Source organism: Antedon mediterranea, chromosome 2, assembly GCF_964355755.1.
Source record: "Antedon mediterranea chromosome 2, ecAntMedi1.1, whole genome shotgun sequence".
NCBI classification, from domain to species: Eukaryota; Metazoa; Echinodermata; class Crinoidea; order Comatulida; family Antedonidae; genus Antedon; species Antedon mediterranea.
In genome coordinates, this window is record NC_092671.1 from 36,401,751 (window position 1) to 36,419,696 (window position 17,946).

The 17,946-nt window shown below is 32.5% G+C and overlaps 1 protein-coding gene across 1 annotated transcript in view; it reads right to left on the reverse strand.

Annotated features, from left to right (window-relative positions):
* Positions 1-17,946, reverse strand: part of LOC140039431 (uncharacterized) — a 77,365-nt gene that overhangs the window by 25,344 nt on the left and 34,075 nt on the right. Inside the window, exons 30-44 of the mRNA XM_072085031.1 lie at positions 17,522-17,700; positions 16,965-17,113; positions 16,255-16,446; positions 15,722-15,890; positions 15,411-15,551; positions 5,708-5,851; positions 5,070-5,246; positions 4,504-4,742; positions 3,849-4,027; positions 3,162-3,490; positions 2,535-2,765; positions 2,151-2,337; positions 1,471-1,947; positions 1,015-1,156; positions 477-635 (exon numbers count right to left, since the gene is read on the reverse strand). Coding sequence (XP_071941132.1) covers positions 477-635; positions 1,015-1,156; positions 1,471-1,947; positions 2,151-2,337; positions 2,535-2,765; positions 3,162-3,490; positions 3,849-4,027; positions 4,504-4,742; positions 5,070-5,246; positions 5,708-5,851; positions 15,411-15,551; positions 15,722-15,890; positions 16,255-16,446; positions 16,965-17,113; positions 17,522-17,700 — 3,094 coding nt within the window. The remainder of the gene's footprint in view (positions 1-476; positions 636-1,014; positions 1,157-1,470; positions 1,948-2,150; positions 2,338-2,534; positions 2,766-3,161; positions 3,491-3,848; positions 4,028-4,503; positions 4,743-5,069; positions 5,247-5,707; positions 5,852-15,410; positions 15,552-15,721; positions 15,891-16,254; positions 16,447-16,964; positions 17,114-17,521; positions 17,701-17,946) is intronic.

Here is a 17,946-nt window from a genome sequence, read left to right on the forward strand (position 1 = left end):
GTATATTAATTTGAAGGTGATTGAGTCAATCAGGTTTTTTTTTTAATTAGCAAAGATATAACCCTCCTTCCTATAAGATATTGTTGGTTTTTAGTCATATTCAGCGTTGCTAAACCTTTATTAGCAACTGTATTTCAACTGGTACTGTTTCAAGTAACCATCTAAAAAGAGACATCTGGTAGCCATTGACATAAAAATTGCTACTTTTAAGTGTACAAAATATTTTTGGGTTTTTTTTTAATGTGACATACTACAGACGATGCAATAAATTACACAAAGTAATCAGAATAAACAAAGTCGGAATGAATTTCCTTTTGGAAAAATAAAATGAACTATGATTCATGAATACCATTTTCAGTCATCATTGAGATATTCTATTCAAATTTAGTTCCTAAAGTAATATAAGAATAAAATTGTCTTGAACCAAAGATTGGGGCATGATCTTTGTAACCTCTAAATTGTAACTGGAATATTACCTCTTCAAATTCAAAATCCTGTATCTCTTCATCCTCTGTCACAATGGTTGTTTCTGGTAAAGATGAGTATGGCACCTGACTATTCTCTTCTTCCGATTCTTTAATCCAAATGGTTAATTCATTTAAATATACATCACTTCCAGTCAGATCAACTGTGATCTAAATAAAATAATAATGTATTATTATTAATAACATTGCTTGCTTTAGGATTCATAGTTTCAAATTTATAAACAGCGATTCGGCTCAATACTCAATTAAAACAAAAACGAACAAGAATCAAAATTCCCATCGGTGACACTCGTAAAGGAACTTTAATAACATAAAAAGGAGCACTAAGTAGAGACTGGGGATGATGTTTAAAATTAAATTGATTGAGGAATATCTTTCAAATAGATGATGGTTGGAACATCCAAACCATAGACAGCAATACAAATTAAACATTTAGTGGGTACACATTCAAACTAATCTAAACTTTAATATAATATTTACAACTAGTTGGTCGGTTAAAGATTGTACAAGATATTCTGAAATCGGTTACCTTTTCTATATACCGGTCGATGAACACAATACCATAAAGTTGTTTTTCTTCATTATTTACAAAGCCAGACGTATCAACAAAATCAGGAGTGTGAATAACAGTATCACCCGACACATGAGTGGAAACTTTATATGAGATTGGTCTGTAACAGAAAAAAAACTTTAAATTATTACAAAATTAAGAAAAACACAGCTTTTGAATGAATGTTTTTCTCTTTTTCGTAACAGCCATTGAAATTTACCTTACTGTTATTCAGTCATAATTTAAGTCATAATAGTTTTTAATACATATCAGGCGATTTTAACGGTCAGTATTAAAGTAATTTATAACTTAAGAAATATTTCAGATTGTTAATAGTTTTACCTTAAATGAACAATACATGAAAACAAATGTGTAGTTTAAAAAAAATTTAAATCTTAATGTGCAATATTTTTGTTTTGCTTTTTTTTTACTTACTCATTTTGAACGGGATCTATACGTAGTGCATGTACATAAAGCTGGAAAGGAAGATCTATTGAGATGGTCACAGCATCTGCTGTTGTCCAATAGTAGCTACTATCTCTGGAAAACACATGATCAAAAACATAATCATTTTTATGATTACTATATCTATAACTTGGTAAATGGGTAGTGGCAGTAGTTACTCCAGAGTAAGTTGTGTAGGTTGTATCATAATAGTAAGTACTTGGTCCCTTCATATTTAGAATCGAATATTTGTCAAATCTAGAAGGGTCCTCTGATTCAACAACTACACCATTATCAACCAACAGCTTTCGATTGAATACTTCAGAATCGGCTAAGTCTTCGATGTACACGGTACCAGCACCAGCTTGGACTTGACCGTTACTGTAGCCACCATAAGCCTGGTATTCACCATTAAAGTTGTGTTCACGGTAAAAGTACATTGCCATTCGACCACCTGACCCACCTCCACTATTTGACAAACCTATATTAAAGAAGATAGTATATTTATGATTATACCTTCAGAGTACAGAGAAGCTACTTTTCAACCTAGAAAGATTTCTTTCGCACAAAATACGTCAAACAAAACCCCAAACAATTTCATTAGATTAGAACATTTCATGACAAATGTGACAATCAACACATCACATAGATGGTATAGTCATTTGGCATACTAAATTTTCATGGGCAACATACCTGATCCTCCATTAACCTGTAGTCTACCGCTTCCATCAAGATGTCCGACATAAGCCAAGATACTTCCACCAGCCCCAGCTCCACAATCTCCAGATCCATCTCTACCGTTAGCGTGAAGGTCGCCCTCAATCCGCATATCATCTGCTATCTCTAGGAACATTGTACCTAAGTTCACAAACAGATGGCATACAGAAGAGAAAAAACAAAAGTTTCACTCATTAAAATAACTGTAAATGTTTGAGATTTGAGATACTGTATTAGTTTTTTTAATCGCGCTCTTTATTGAAATTAAACATATACTATAAACAATGTGGCAAATTACTATACTTGGCTACAAAGAATGTTTGCCTATAACAACCTACCGCCTCCATTTCCTCCAAGATTTCCACTACTCCCATAACCCCCACCGCTTCCCATTGTAATTGGCTGGTACAACGATCCATATGCAAATGCTGAGTAAGCCCCATTGAATGTTGTTCCACCACGACCACCATGTGCGCCTCCACTACCAGCCTCTAAGCTTCCAGATTTAGCCAATCCACTACCTACTCCAGAGCCGGGTGCATGTCCACCAAAATCAGCATGCATATCACCTTTCAACAAAATATAATAGAGTGATCATTGTGTATATTTATAGATACTGTATCTATTATGGCTGCCAGAGGCGCTTGACAGTGTTACTCCCATTCTGCTTTTTATCATTAGTGCTAGTGAGAGGCGCTGCCTGAGTGGACTGGAATAAAAGAAATAAAAACAAAGGAGCCACAGGCTGGTGAATAGAGGGTGGATAGAGTAAGAGTAGAAACAATGAAGATAGCTTGGTAGATATAAACAATTTTAGGAATTGAACAACTCAAATGGTGGTTAATATTGAAATTTAAATTTAGGTAGTCGATTGGAATAAACAATAATAAATTTGTTTATCAGTCTTTTTGATGCTTTAATTAGTTTTAAAATTTTCATTCAGACGAATTACAAAAATATCAAACCTGCAACATCTATTGTAAGATTTGTAGCAATCAGATGCAGTTGATTGGTTCTAACATAACCACTTCCTTTCACTTGAAAATCTGTCAGATTCAACGTCATCATGTTGCCGTCTTCTACGGTCAGAAGCTCAAATTTTCCATTTGCGCGTACTGTCATGTTGACAGCGTGGAAACTGCCTACAGGTTGGTCTCTAGATCTTCCGTATGACCACCAGTAAAGCTCACCACCAGAATCTACATTAAAATCAACGATGTCTGCAAGTGTTCCGTTGATCTCCATCCAGACGTCTCGTAAGCTAAGTCTTGGTGGAAGTTCAAATTGTCCATACCTAAATTTAATTTTAAACAATTAGAAACAATACTTTTTTTTATTACCAAACTCCATCTGAACCTTTATTTAAACAATTAAATATTTTTAGCTTAAATGATCTTCATACTAAGATTCAAGTTAAAGTAGTGGAGCGGTAGCTTGGTATTTAACATGCTTGCCTTCCAATCCCGAGGTCCAGTGTTCAATCCTGACCTAGTGCCAGGGTTGTAATACATGACTCTTTCAACTCCACTCCCTAACCCTCAAATGAGACTTAGTTTATAAGCATGATAAATTATAAAATAGTTTATCCATCCTGTAATTGGCCAGTTTCCCGCTGTTGGATGTCATTTTTTTGCAATTTTTCAAATATGTACCTGTACAGTAAAACATTTGCAGCAAAGTAGATGTCAACGAAGTCAAATGATACAGTCTGATTTTGACCAATGTGTATGACGCCACTCCTGTCTCCATAAAAGGCACCGCCCCGGCATGCAACAACCTCTGATGTTGTGTTGCTTAAGACAGCTACGTGGGCATTACCATGAAGATGAAACTGACAAAATAAACAAGACAACAATAATTTGAAAGAAAGCTTAAGCTTTGTCTACACTATCAAACTTGTGACAAAAAATGTGATGTGCCCATATATGGACATGATGATGCCATATCACTACAATTTTGGGCACATTACACTTTTTTTGTCAAACTAGAGCTTTAGACAGCATAAAAACAAGTTTACATTTTGCACAATAAACGTATGCTCATAACTATCATATCAATTCAAGTTCACATTAATTTAGCCACGAAGCATGGCATCAAACTTTATGTGAACAAATGTGATGTGCCCATATATGGACAAGACGATGTCATATCACTGCCATATTTAAGCATATCATTTGGGCACTCACTTTTTTTGTCAAACTAGTTTGATAGTATAGTACATTTTCTGTAGCTGTAAGTCCTTTTACATAATTTAATAGACAAATACAATCAGAATCAGATTTGCTACTTTTCACCATGAATACTAACCTCATCAAAATAATAATCATCTAAATCATGCCACAACCAGGTGATGCCGCCAGCCTGACTGATGTCATCGTACCTTCCGTCCAATAGATTGCGACGAGGGTTGCTCATGTCATGTGACTTCGGGTACGCAAGTCTATAATTGTTGATTTTAATAATTCGATGTATCGGTTCCTTGGTCTCAAAGTGGTACTTTTGTAAGTAAATCGTACCAGAACCACCCACTTCATGGTTACCGTCACCTTCAATTATAAAAAAAAAATATTTTCATTTTCTGTTTATAAAATGAATCAAAAAAATTATTTTAAATAAGTTTTAATTAATTATAAAAAAGTAATGTTATTTTTTGATCAAATTGTTATTAAAATTACTATCAAAACCTTTAAAAGGTTTTGAAATGTCCTTTATTCAATCAATAGTCAGACTTTTTGATTATTTTTGCATACTTTGAATTGATCTTTTGTATCATCATCATTAAGTAAAATGGTAGTTTTGAGTGAGATACCTACCTGTATAGGTAGGGATCTCTATAATTTTAGGAAGCATAATTAGGATTGTCTATTACATACCTCCATGTGCAAAGAATGTTCCATTCCAATTTGTCTTGTCGTTGTAACTTACAGCAATACGGCCACCACCACCCCCTCCACCTGTAGAATCACCACCTGTTGCTGATATGCTTCCATATCCATCAAACTCCTCACACTCTATCCACACTGAGCCTCCTGAACCACCACCAGAGCCATCTGTAACAAAACACAAGTGATATGTTTATTTAAAAGTATCACTGTAAATATCAATTTTAACCTATAGTATAATAGTACTAATACTCATCTAGTTAGTAAGGTTAGATGTTTCTACAATTGATGGCAGAACTCCATCCAGCTCCAACTCTTGTCTTAAATACTTTGTCCTAAAGTTATTTTGAATGACATTTTGTAGTCTGTCTCTCATTTTCCTCTCTATTAAACCTTTTCTACATCTCTTCATCCAGTTATCCTATTCGATCATATAATATTAATATTCATCATATTTTTTATTAGAATGAATTGATTGATTGATTGATCACTTTATTTCAGAATAAAAATTCCATATATATAACAAACAATACAAAATCACACTAAAATAGATAGATTGTAACAGATAGTTTGTAGTACACCTAACAAGATCATTTTCACTATTCAAAATTCTTATTGTCAAATCATACCAGATGTTGTTTCACCATTGGCTGATATGCGGCCATCAAGGATCATGTGACGAGTAGCAACATGAAGGGCACCTCCTCCGCGCCCTCCAATATGTGTACGAACATACGCATTCCTATATGGCTCTTCTCCAAATTCAAGATTTCCTAGAAAATTAAATTTAATGTGATAAATAATCAACATTTTTATATATGCACTGTATTTTAATACATATTCAAATATGAACTAGAATTTAATTCGTCACTTTGACGAATTATAGGTGATCATTTTTATCTTTTTATTGACATTAATATTTTTTAAACATGCACGTACGTTAACATACGATCGAAAAATGTTGATTTATGCCATCCTATTATACGTATATAGTGCTGATTTGTGCCTATTATATGCCATATACATTATGTACAGTATATACTGTATATCTATATACAGTGTAGCATTGGTGAAATTACGGACACAAATCATGATCTAACTTTTTGGTATTATGACATTATCAAAATAAACTTGTGGATAATAATATCGAAAGATAATGAATTGAGCAATAAAATATAACAATTGGAAGAAAATTTGGCACGAAGAAGCGCGGTGAGCGCTCGTAGAAATTTGTATAACTTTGACTAAAGAATTTTAAAAACTACTTTTTTGCTTCAACTGGCCATATGATAACGTTACAACATCAGATGGGATTAATTTGTATATGAATTCATATCTACATTTCACCAACTTTCATAATAAATTATAAACATCAAGGTCAACTTTAATTCAGAAGAGCTGTAAGGTATTCAAATATACATTGTAGGTGAAATTACGTAACCACCGTTATTCAAATTTTAAGACGTGATGACGTCATCAAAATGAAAATATTGGCAACTCATGAGTAACATACTTGGTTAAGGTAGAATATGTTACAAATTAAAAGAAAATCAATCACAGATAAGCGAGTTGAGCTCTGTTGAATATGGTGGTCTATGACAAATGAGGAAAAAACCCTATTTTAAAAATGTATGTGGCCAAATGATGACGTCATACCATTTTGTACGTCTAATGTGTATATACAATTATTTCTACAACTCATTGGCTACCATAGTAAGTTTAAAAAAATGGGGGTCACCTTCCATTCTGAAGAGTTATATTCATTTTAAAAAGGCCTTATTTTTTACCATTTTTAACACGTTTGTACAATTAATGTGCTCATTTTGTCATTTTTAACGTGCTCGTATAGCACTATTTTAAGTCGAAATGGACTCAAATTTGGTGATTGAACTATGGAAGATGAGTAGAATGCAATTTGTACAAAAAATTGTTATTTTTTACGCTTTCTAGGTACGCCCGCGCAAAAACGTGTTTTTGCGCAGTAATTTTTTTTAACACGCAAATGGCCTAATTCATGCTCTAAATTGATCAAAACATAATTTTGAGCTTTTTAAATTTTTAACGCGCGATTTCTTGCGCATGACCCTACGTGCGCGTGGGTTTTTATTTGCTAATATTTTTACCCTTGACCTGAAGTTTACGTGTAGTGAATTTCATTAATATGAGATAATTAATTATGAAGATATGATTGATAATGTGATTTCACAAAATGGCGTATAAATGACGTCACGGATGAGTGATCACGCTAAAAAGCTTATTAGGACTAAGTTAAAGTATTTGAAAAACATTCTGAAATTTTCGTAATCATTGACATTAAACTTTTTGAGATATTTGTTACACAAAATCTGTACAGAAAGAAATTGCGAAGAAACATTTTTTTTTTACAAAAACAATTTCTCACTAGAATTTAATTCGTCACTTTGACGAATTATAGGTGATCATTTTATCATTTTAATGAAATTAACATTTTTTAAACATGCACGTACGTTAACATACGATCGTAAATAGCTGATGTACGCCATCCTATGACATGATGCATATACACTTATAGCGCTGAGTTGTACCTATTATATGCCATATACAATATGTACAGTATATACTGTATATCTATATACAGTGTAGCATAGGTGAAATTATGGGACACACATCAAGTTCAAATTTGTTGGTATGATGGAATTATCAAAATAAACTCGGAGATGACAATTTCGAAAGATAATGAATTGAGCAAATAAATATAAGGATTGGAAGAGAATTTGACACGTAGAAGCGCAATGCGCGCTCTTTGAAATTTGTATAACTTCGACTAAAGAAATTTAAAAACTACTTTTTAACTTCAACTGGCCATATGATAACATCACAACATCCGATAGGCTTAATTTTTATATCAATTCATATCTACATTTCATCAGCTTTCATAATAAATTATAATCTTCAAGGTCACCTTTAATTCTGAGGAGCTATAAGATATTCAAATGTATGGTGTAGCTGAAATTACACGACCTAGGTTATTCAAAATTTTACGCGTGATGACGTCATTAAAATAAAAATGTTGACAACTTATGAGAAAGATAATTAATTGAGCAAGCACATACTAAAATGTGTGCAAAAATTGGGCTCAAATAACGGAGATGCGCTCTATTGAATGTGATAACCCACACAAAAAGATAATAATTACTAATTTTTAAATTCAAGTGGCCATTTGATGACGTGTTACCATTTTGTACGTCTAATATGTATATATATTTATATCTACAACTTATTGGCTTCCATAATAAGTAAAAAAAATTGGGGTCACCTGCCATTCTGAAGAGTTATATTCATTTCAAAAAGGCCTTATTTTTTTACCATTTTTAGCACTTTTGTACAATTAATGCGCGCATTTTGTCATTTTTAACGTGCTCGTATAGCGTTATTTTAAGTCGGAATGGACTCAAAGTCGGAGAATGTACTAAGGATTGTGAGTAGAATATGATGTATACATCAAATTTTATTTTTTACCCTTTTTAAAAATCGCATGCGCAAAAATGTGTTTTTGCGCAGTAATTTTTTTAAACACGCAAATGGCCTATTTCATGCTCTAAATTGATAAAAACTAAATTTTGAGCTTTTTAAAATTTCAACGCGCGATTTCACGCGCATGACCTTGAAACGCCCGAGTTTTTATTTGCTAATATTTTTTATCTTGACCTCAAGTTTACGTGTAGTGATTTTCATTAATATGTGATAATGAATTATGGAGATATGATTGATAATGTGATTTCACAAAATGGCGTATACGTGACGTCACGGAGGAGTGATCACGCTGAAAAGCTTATTAGGACTAAGTTAACGTATTTGAATGACATTGTGAAATTTTGGTAATCATTAACATTAAACTTTTTGAGATATTTGTTACACAAAATCTGTACAGAGAGAAATAAATAATAAGAATAAGAATAAGAAGAATAAAGATTTCATACAATAACAATAGGTGATCATTTATTCTAAATGATCACCTAACTAGAATTTAATTCGTCACTTTGACGAATTATAGGTGATCATTTTTATCGTTTTATTGACATTATTATTTTTAAAACATGCACGTATGTTAACATACAATAGAAAAATGTTGATGTATGCCACCCTATTATACACTATTTTGCTGAGTTGTACCTATTATATGCCATATACATAATGTACAGTATATACTGTATATCTATATACAGTGTAGCATTAGTGAAATTACGGACACACATCATGTTCTAATTTTTGGCACTGATGACATTATCCAAATAAACTTGTGGATAACAATATCATAAGATAATGAGTTGAGCAATAAAATATAACAATTGGAAGAAAATTTGGCACGTAGAAGCGCGGCGCGCGCGCTTTAAAATTTGTATAACTTTGACGAAAGAGATGAAAAAATTGCTTTTTAACTTCAACTGACCATATGATAACGTCACAACATCCGATAGGCTTAATTTTTATTTGATTTCATATCTAAATTTCACCAGCTCTCATAATAAGTTATAAACATCAAGGTCAACTTTAATTCAGAAGAGCTGTAATGTATTCAAATTTACCTTGTAGGTGAAATTACGTAACAACCGTTATTTAAATTTTAAGACGTGATGACGTCATCCAAATGAAAATCTTGGTAACTCATACGTAACATAATTGATTGAGGTAGAATATATTAAAAATTAAAAGAAAATCGATCACAGATAACCAAGTTGCACTCTGTTGAATATAGTGGTCTATGACAAAAGGGGGAAAAACCCTATTTTAGAAATGCATGTGGCCAAATGATGACGTCATACCATTTTGTACGTCTAATGTGTATATACATTTATATCTACAACTCATTGGCTTCAATAATAAGTTAAAAAAATTGCGGGTCACCTGCCATTCTGAAGAGTTATATTCATTTTAAAAAGGCCTTATTTTTTACCATTTTTAGCACTTTTGTACAATTAAGTTGCGCATTTTGTCATTTTTAACGTGCTCGTATAGCACTATTTTAAGTCAAAATGGACTCAAATGTGGTGAATGTACTATGGAAGAACGCAATTTGTACAAAAAATTGATATTTTTTACGCTTTCTATGTACGCACGCGCAAAAACGTGTTTTTGCGCAGTAATTTTTTAAAACACGCAAAGGGCCTAATTCATGCTCTAAATTGATCAAAATGTAATTTTGAGCATTTTAAATTTTTAACGCGTGATTTCACGCGCATGACCCTACGTGCGCGTGCGTTTTTATTTGCTAATATTTTTACTCTTGACTTGAAGTTTACGTGTAGTGAATTTCATTAATATGTGATTATTAATCATGGAGATATGATTGATAATTTGATTTCACAAAATGGCGTATAAATGACGTCACGGATGAGTGATCACGTTGAAAAGCTTATTAGGACTAAGTTAACGTATTTGAAAGACATTCTGAAATTTTGGTAATCATTGACCTTATTGAGATATTTGTTACACAAAATCTGTACAGAAAGAAATTGCGAAGAAACATTTTTTTTTACAAAAACAATTTCTCACTAGAATTTAATTCGTCACTTTGACGAATTATAGGTGATCATTTTTATCATTTTAATGAAATTAACATTTTTTAAACATGCACGTACGTTAACATACGATCGTAAAAAGCTGATGTACGCCATCCTATGACAAGATGCATATACACTTATAGTGCTGAGTTGTACCTATTATGTACAGTATATACTGTATATCTATATACAGTGTAGCATAGGTGAAATTACTGGACCCACATCATGTTCAAATTTTTCGGTATGATAGAATTATCAAAATAAACTCGAAGATGACAATTTCGAAAGATAATGAATTGAGCAAATAAATATAAGGATTGGAAGAGAATTTGACACGTAGAAGCGCAATGCGCGCTCTTTGAAATTTGTATAACTTCGACTAAAGAAATTTAAAAACAACGTTTTAACTTCAACTGGCCATATGATAACATCACAACATCCGACAGGCTTAATTTTTATATTAATTCATATCTACATTTCATCAGCTTTCATAATAAGTTATAATATTCAAGGTCACCTTTAATTCTAAAGAGCTATAATATATTCAAATGTACGGTGTAGCTGAAATTACACGACCTACGTTATTCAAGTTTTTACGCGTGATGATGTCAAGAAAATAAAAATGTTGACAACTCCTGAGAAAGATAATTAATTGAGCAAGCACATACTAAAACTTCTGCGAAAATCGAGCTAAAATAACGGAGATGCGCTCTATTGAATGTGATAACCCATACAAAAAGATAAAAATTACTAATTTTTAAATTGAAGTGGCTATTTGATGACGTCATACCATTTTGTACGTCTAATGTGTACATAAATATGTATCTACAACCCAATGGCTTCCCGAATAACTTAAAAAAATTGGGGGTCACCTGCCATTCTGAAGAGTTATATTCATTTTAAAAAGGCCTTAATTTTCACCATTTTCATCACTTTGATGCAATTAATTTGCGCATTTTGACATTTTTAACCTGCTCGTATACCGTTATTTTAAGTCGGAACTGACTCAAATTTGGTGAATGTACTAAGGATGCTGAGTAGAATGCGATTTGTATAAAAAAATTGCAATTTTCACACTTTGTAAGTATCGCACGCGCAAAATAATTTTTTTGCGCAGTAATTTTTTGAAACACGCAAATGGCCTAATTCATGCTCTAAATTGATTAAAACGTAATTTTGAGCTTTTTAAATTTTTAATGCGCGATTTCACGCGCATGACCCTACGTGCGCGCGCGTTTTTATTTGCTAATATTGTTACCTTTGACCTGAAGTTTACGTGTAGTGAATTTCATAAATATGTGATAATGAATTATGGATATATGATTGATAATGTGATTTCACAAAATGGCATATACGTGACGTCACGGATGAGTGATCACGCTGAAAAGCTTATTAGGACTTAGTTAAAGTATTTGAAAGAAATTCTGAAATGTTGGTAATCATTGACATTAAACCTTTTGAGATATTTGTTACACAAAATCTGTACAGAAAGAAATTGCGAAGAAACATTTTTTTTTTACAAAAACAATTTCTCACTAGAATTTAATTCGTCACTTTGACGAATTATAGGTGATCATTTTTATCATTTTAATAAAATTAACATTTTTTAAACATGCATGTACGTTAACATACGATCGTTAAAAGTTGATGTACGCCATCCTATGACATGATTGCATATACACTTATAGTGCTGAGTTCTACCTGTGTCATACAATATGTACAGTATATACTGTATATCTATATACAGTGTAGCATAGGTGAAATTACGGGACTCATATCGTGTTCTAATTTTTTGGTATGATGGAATTTTCGAAATAAACTCGAAGATGACAATTTCGAAAGATAATGAATTGAGCAAATAAATATAAGGATTGGAAGAAAATTTGACGCGTAGAAGCGCAATGCGCGGTCTTTGAAATTTGTATAACTTTGACTAAAGAAATTTAAAAACTACTTTTTAACTTCAACTGGCCATATGATAACATCACAACATCCGATAGGCTTAATTTTAATATGAATTCATATCTACATTTCATCAGCTTTCATAATAAGTTATAATCTTCAAGGTCACCTTTAATTCTGAAGAGCTATAAGATATTCAAATGTATGGTGTAGCTGAAATTACACGACCTAGGTTATTCAAGTTTTTACGCGTGATGACGTCATCAAAATAAAAATGTTGACAACTCATTAGAAGAATAATTAATTGAGCAACCACATACTAAAAGTTGTGCGAAAATCGGGCTCAAATAACGGAGATGCGCTCTATTGAATGTGATAACCCACACAAAAAGATAAAAATTCCTAATTTTTAAATTCAAGTGGCCATTTGATGACGTCATACCATTTTGTACGTCTAATGTGTATATACATTTGTATCTACAACTTATTGGCTTCCATAATAAGTTAAAAAAATTGGGGGTCACCTGCCATTCTGAAGAGTTATATTCATTTTAAAAAGTCTTTATTTTTTACCATTTTTAGCACTTTTGTACAATTAGTGTGCGCATTTTGTCATTTTTAACGTGCTCGTATAGCGTTATTTTAAGTCGGAATGGACTAAAAATTGGTGAATGTACTAAGGATTGTGAGTAGAATGTGATTTATACATCAAATTTTATTTTTTACGCATTTTAAGAATCGTGCGCACAAAAACGCATTTTTGCGCAGTAATTTTTTGAAACGCGCAAATGGCCTAATTCATGCTCTAAATTGATCAAAACCTAATTTTGCGCGTTTTAAATTTTTTACGCGCGATTTCACGTGCATGACCTTGAAACGCGCAACTTTTTATTTGCTAATATTTTTACCCTTGACTTGAAGTTTACCTGTAGTGAATTTCATTAATATGTCATAATGAATTATGGAGATATGATTGATAATGTGATTTCACAAAATGGCGTATAAATGACGTCACGGATGAGTGATCACGCTGGAAAGCTCATTAGGATTAAGTTATATTATTTGAAAGATATTCTGAAATTTTGGTAATCATTGACATTAAACTTTTTGAAATAATTGTTACACAAAATAGTGTACAGAAACAATAAAAAGAAAAATAAAGATTTGATACAATAACAATAGGTGATCATTTTATTCTAAATGATCACCTAACTAGAATTTAATTCGTCACTTTGACGAATTATAGGTGATCATTTTTATCATTTTAATGAAATTAACATTTTTTTAACATGCACGTACGTTAACATATGATCGTAAAAAGCTGATGTACGCCATCCTATGACATGATGCATATACACTTATAGTGCTGAGTTGTACCTATTATGTTTCATATACAATATGTACAGTATATACTGTATATCTATATACAGTGTAGCATAGGTGAAATTACGGGACCCACATCATGCTCTATTTTTTTGGTATGATGGAATTATCAAAATAAACTCGAAGATGACAATTTCGAAAGATAATGAATTGAGCAAATAAATATAAGGATTGGAAGAGAATTTGACACGTAGAAGCGCAATGCGCGCTCTTTGAAATTTGTATAACTTTGACTAAAGAAATTTAAAAACTACTTTTTAACTTCAACTGGCCATATGATATCATCACAACATCCGATAGGCTTAATTTTGATATGAATTCATATCTACATTTCATCAGCTTTCATAATAAATTATAATCTTCAAGGTCACCTTTAATTCTGAGGAGCTATAAGATATTCAAATGTATGGTGTAGCTGAAATTACACGACCTAGGTTATTCAAGTTTTTACGCGTGATGACGTCATCACAATAAAAATGTTGACAACTCACGAGAAAGATAATTAATTGAGCAAGCACATACTAAAATTTGTGCGAAAATCGGGCTCAAATAACGGAGATGTGCTCTATTGAATGTGATAACCCACACAAAAAAGATAAAAATTACTAATTTTTAAATTCAAGTGGCCATTTGATGACGTCATACCATTTTGTACGTCTAATATGTATATATATTTATATCTACAACTTATTGGCTTCCATAATAAGTTAAAAAAATTGGGGGTCACCTGCCATTCTGAAGAGTTATATTCATTTTAAAAAGGCCTTATTTTTTACCATTTTTAGCACTTTTGTACAATTAATGTGCGCATTTTGTCATTTTTAACGTGCTCGTATAGCGTTATTTTAAGTCGGAATGGACTCAAAGTCGGAGAATGTACTAAGGATTGTGAGTAGAATATGATGTATACATCAAATTTTATTTTTTACCCTTTTTAAAAATCGCGTGCGCAAAAATGTGTTTTTACGCAGTAATTTTTTGAAACACGCAAATGGCCTATTTCATGCTCTAAATTGATAAAAACTAAATTTTGAGCTTTTTAAAATTGCAACGCGCGATTTTACGCGCATGACCTTGAAACGCCCGAGTTTTTATTTGCTAATATTTTTTACCTTGACCTCAAGTTTACGTGTAGTGATTTTCATTAATATGTGATAATGAATTATGGAGATATGATTGATAATGTGATTTCACAAAATGGCGTATACGTGATGTCACGGATGACTGATCACGCTGAAAAGCTTATTATGGCTAAGTTAAGGTACTTGAAAGACAATGTGAAATTTTGGTAATCATTGACATTAAACTTTTTGAGATATTTGTTACACAAATTTGTACAGAGAGAAATAAATAATAAGAATAAGAAGAAGAATAAAGATTTCATACAATAACAATAGGTGATCATTTTATTCTAAATGATCACCTAATTATTATAATATCAATAGCCATTTTGTGGTTCTTTATCTAGCCTTTCAAGAAAGATTACGGTCATTTTTTAAATATTTACCATATCCTGAACCATATCCCCCATTGCTTCCATAATCGACTGGTTCATAGATCGAACCATATGCAAGTCCAACCAAAGACTGTCCAATGCTTCTTCCACCACTTCCACCATGTCCACCACCACTTCCTCCACTTGAAGAACCTGTTAAAATATTACGATAAACAAATAACAACAATTTTATAAAAAGAAACGTGCTCTGTCCATATATTGACAGGGTGATATAACTTCCATATTTGGGTATATCACTACCATGTTTGGGCACATCACACTAGTTTGATAGTGTAGACAGAGTTCTAAGGTTTAGTTCATACCATATCCTTGTCCAGGCCCCTCATTCTCATTAAATCCAGGACCTCTTTCTTCAATAGTCTCATATCCACCATTGTCAAACGTAATCTTTCCACCAGAATACACAGCCATCAGATGTGAAACATTAACATTTAAGCGGTCGTTGGATATGAAATGACCTCCTCCATATATCTGTTAAATCAAAAGATATTACTTTCTCCAAATGTGCAGTAGAATAGAGTACAATATACAGGCTTGTGCCTGTACAGAAGAGACAGGAAAAAGGGAGAGCACCTTATTAACTCTATTATACTAGACTTCAATAAAACTCCTTATGACCCAACAAATTGTACTCTCAATAGGTAGTGTGTCCTCTGAATATTGTAGTATTATTTCAAAGAAGTTCTACTGTATTAAGAAATGTTATCCCAACAAAAATGTAGTTTTAGTATTAGAAATTGTGTGTTTACTGTACTACAGTATAAAACAAGTTTACTGGTTGAACACAAAAATAATTATAAAATAAATTAATTATAAAAATAATATGCAAAATTACGGTAAAGTTAGTGACATCAATACTCATCCCAATGTGCTTATCATTTGCAAACATTTCAAATGTTCCTCTATCTTGCACATGAAGTGTTGACAAGTAGAACTGGGTGTCTGAAGTGTTGAAACCAAAGCTTGCATTTGTGTCTACAAAGACGGAACCACCATCAAAAACAAAAACGTCCTCCAGTCCTGTAACCTATATAAATTAGTTGAAGGCATTGTGATGTTGATTTATACACTATATATTCTAACTTTAATAACCAGAATTGTTCTTTTTTTGTTTCTATATTCTATTATCTCATTTACAGTATCTCATAATTTCTACCACCCTTTTCACATCTACAAAACCAGGTTTACATAGTGTGACAATTTTGTGTCCCTTGTGAAATCTCGGAAGAAAAACACACCAACAAGAGGCCTGTGTTTCGAGATGTTCCGAGTACTCACTACGCTCACGTGTATTGATCTGGTATTAACTGACCAATCATAGTAATCAAATAGCGCCCAGCTACTCTTTCCTCCCGAGATTTCAAAAGGTTCGCGTATCCGTGTGTGAAAAAATGTAATGAGTCATGAGATCAAACCTGGTTACAACTTTTTAAAAGTAACAATTTATGCAGATGTGAAAAAGGTAAAAGAGCAGATTGGTATCCACAAACTAGTACTACAATTTGGGTTGTGTATGCCCTTGTAAGATGAAAATGATATTGTTACCTTTCCAGATGTCTTCAGAGAAACTCCTTTGAAAAAAGCTCGTTTTGGGTGGTGAAGATGGCCAGACTCATAGATACGGCTACTAAATGGAACATCCGGGTGAGTGACATCTATGTTAAATGATTGGCCATATCCAACGTGTATGAAACCTAAGTGAATATATGATAACAATAAAAATATAGAGATACATATACAGATTCCTTTTATTATCCAATATAATGGAAATGACAGTGCTCATATCTTGGCTTACCTAAAATAAATATAAAGGAAAAAAACCTATCTAACAAATCTTTTGTTATAATGTTATATCCCAGCTGGGTAGAACGAGTACTTGTAACGGTCCTTCTGCGCGTTCACCGTCCTCATCCTACCACTTCTAAGTGACAGTGAAGAGGATGATTGGCGTCTTCCAATATAGCATGGACACATTGGCAAGCTGTTCGCTGTATAAAGAGTCAAGCGTTTGCACAGACAAACCAATTACTTTCCACGCAATACAATGCAATTATTAAACAAAAATATTTCTGTTAGCACTACTACTTAGTTATGTTACTAACCTGTTGTGTCGCCAACAAGTTCTCCAATTTGGACATCAAACGTGTCATTGAAAGCATTCATTGGCATAAAAGCAAGTTGAGCACCACCAAGAATTCGGAGTTCATCAAATTTGTACGAGTTTGTTCCTGTTTCTGGCTCTATCCAAGTCCTAGCACTATCCAACTCTCTAAAATTGTACCTGTCAGTAGAAAAGATTAGTAGTCTAAAAAGTGAAATTTTAGAAACATCATACCACGAAATTGCCCTTCAAATATAGGAATATTCATCATATATAATGATGTCTTGCGACATTACGCTTTCTTCTTATTTCTAAAAAAATTTGTTTTGCCTTCTATTTAATAAGACCTATTCCCGCCAATCTCTCGCATTATTTATCCATCCTTTGAAATGTTGTCTTATTCTTTATTCCCAATCAAAACAAGAA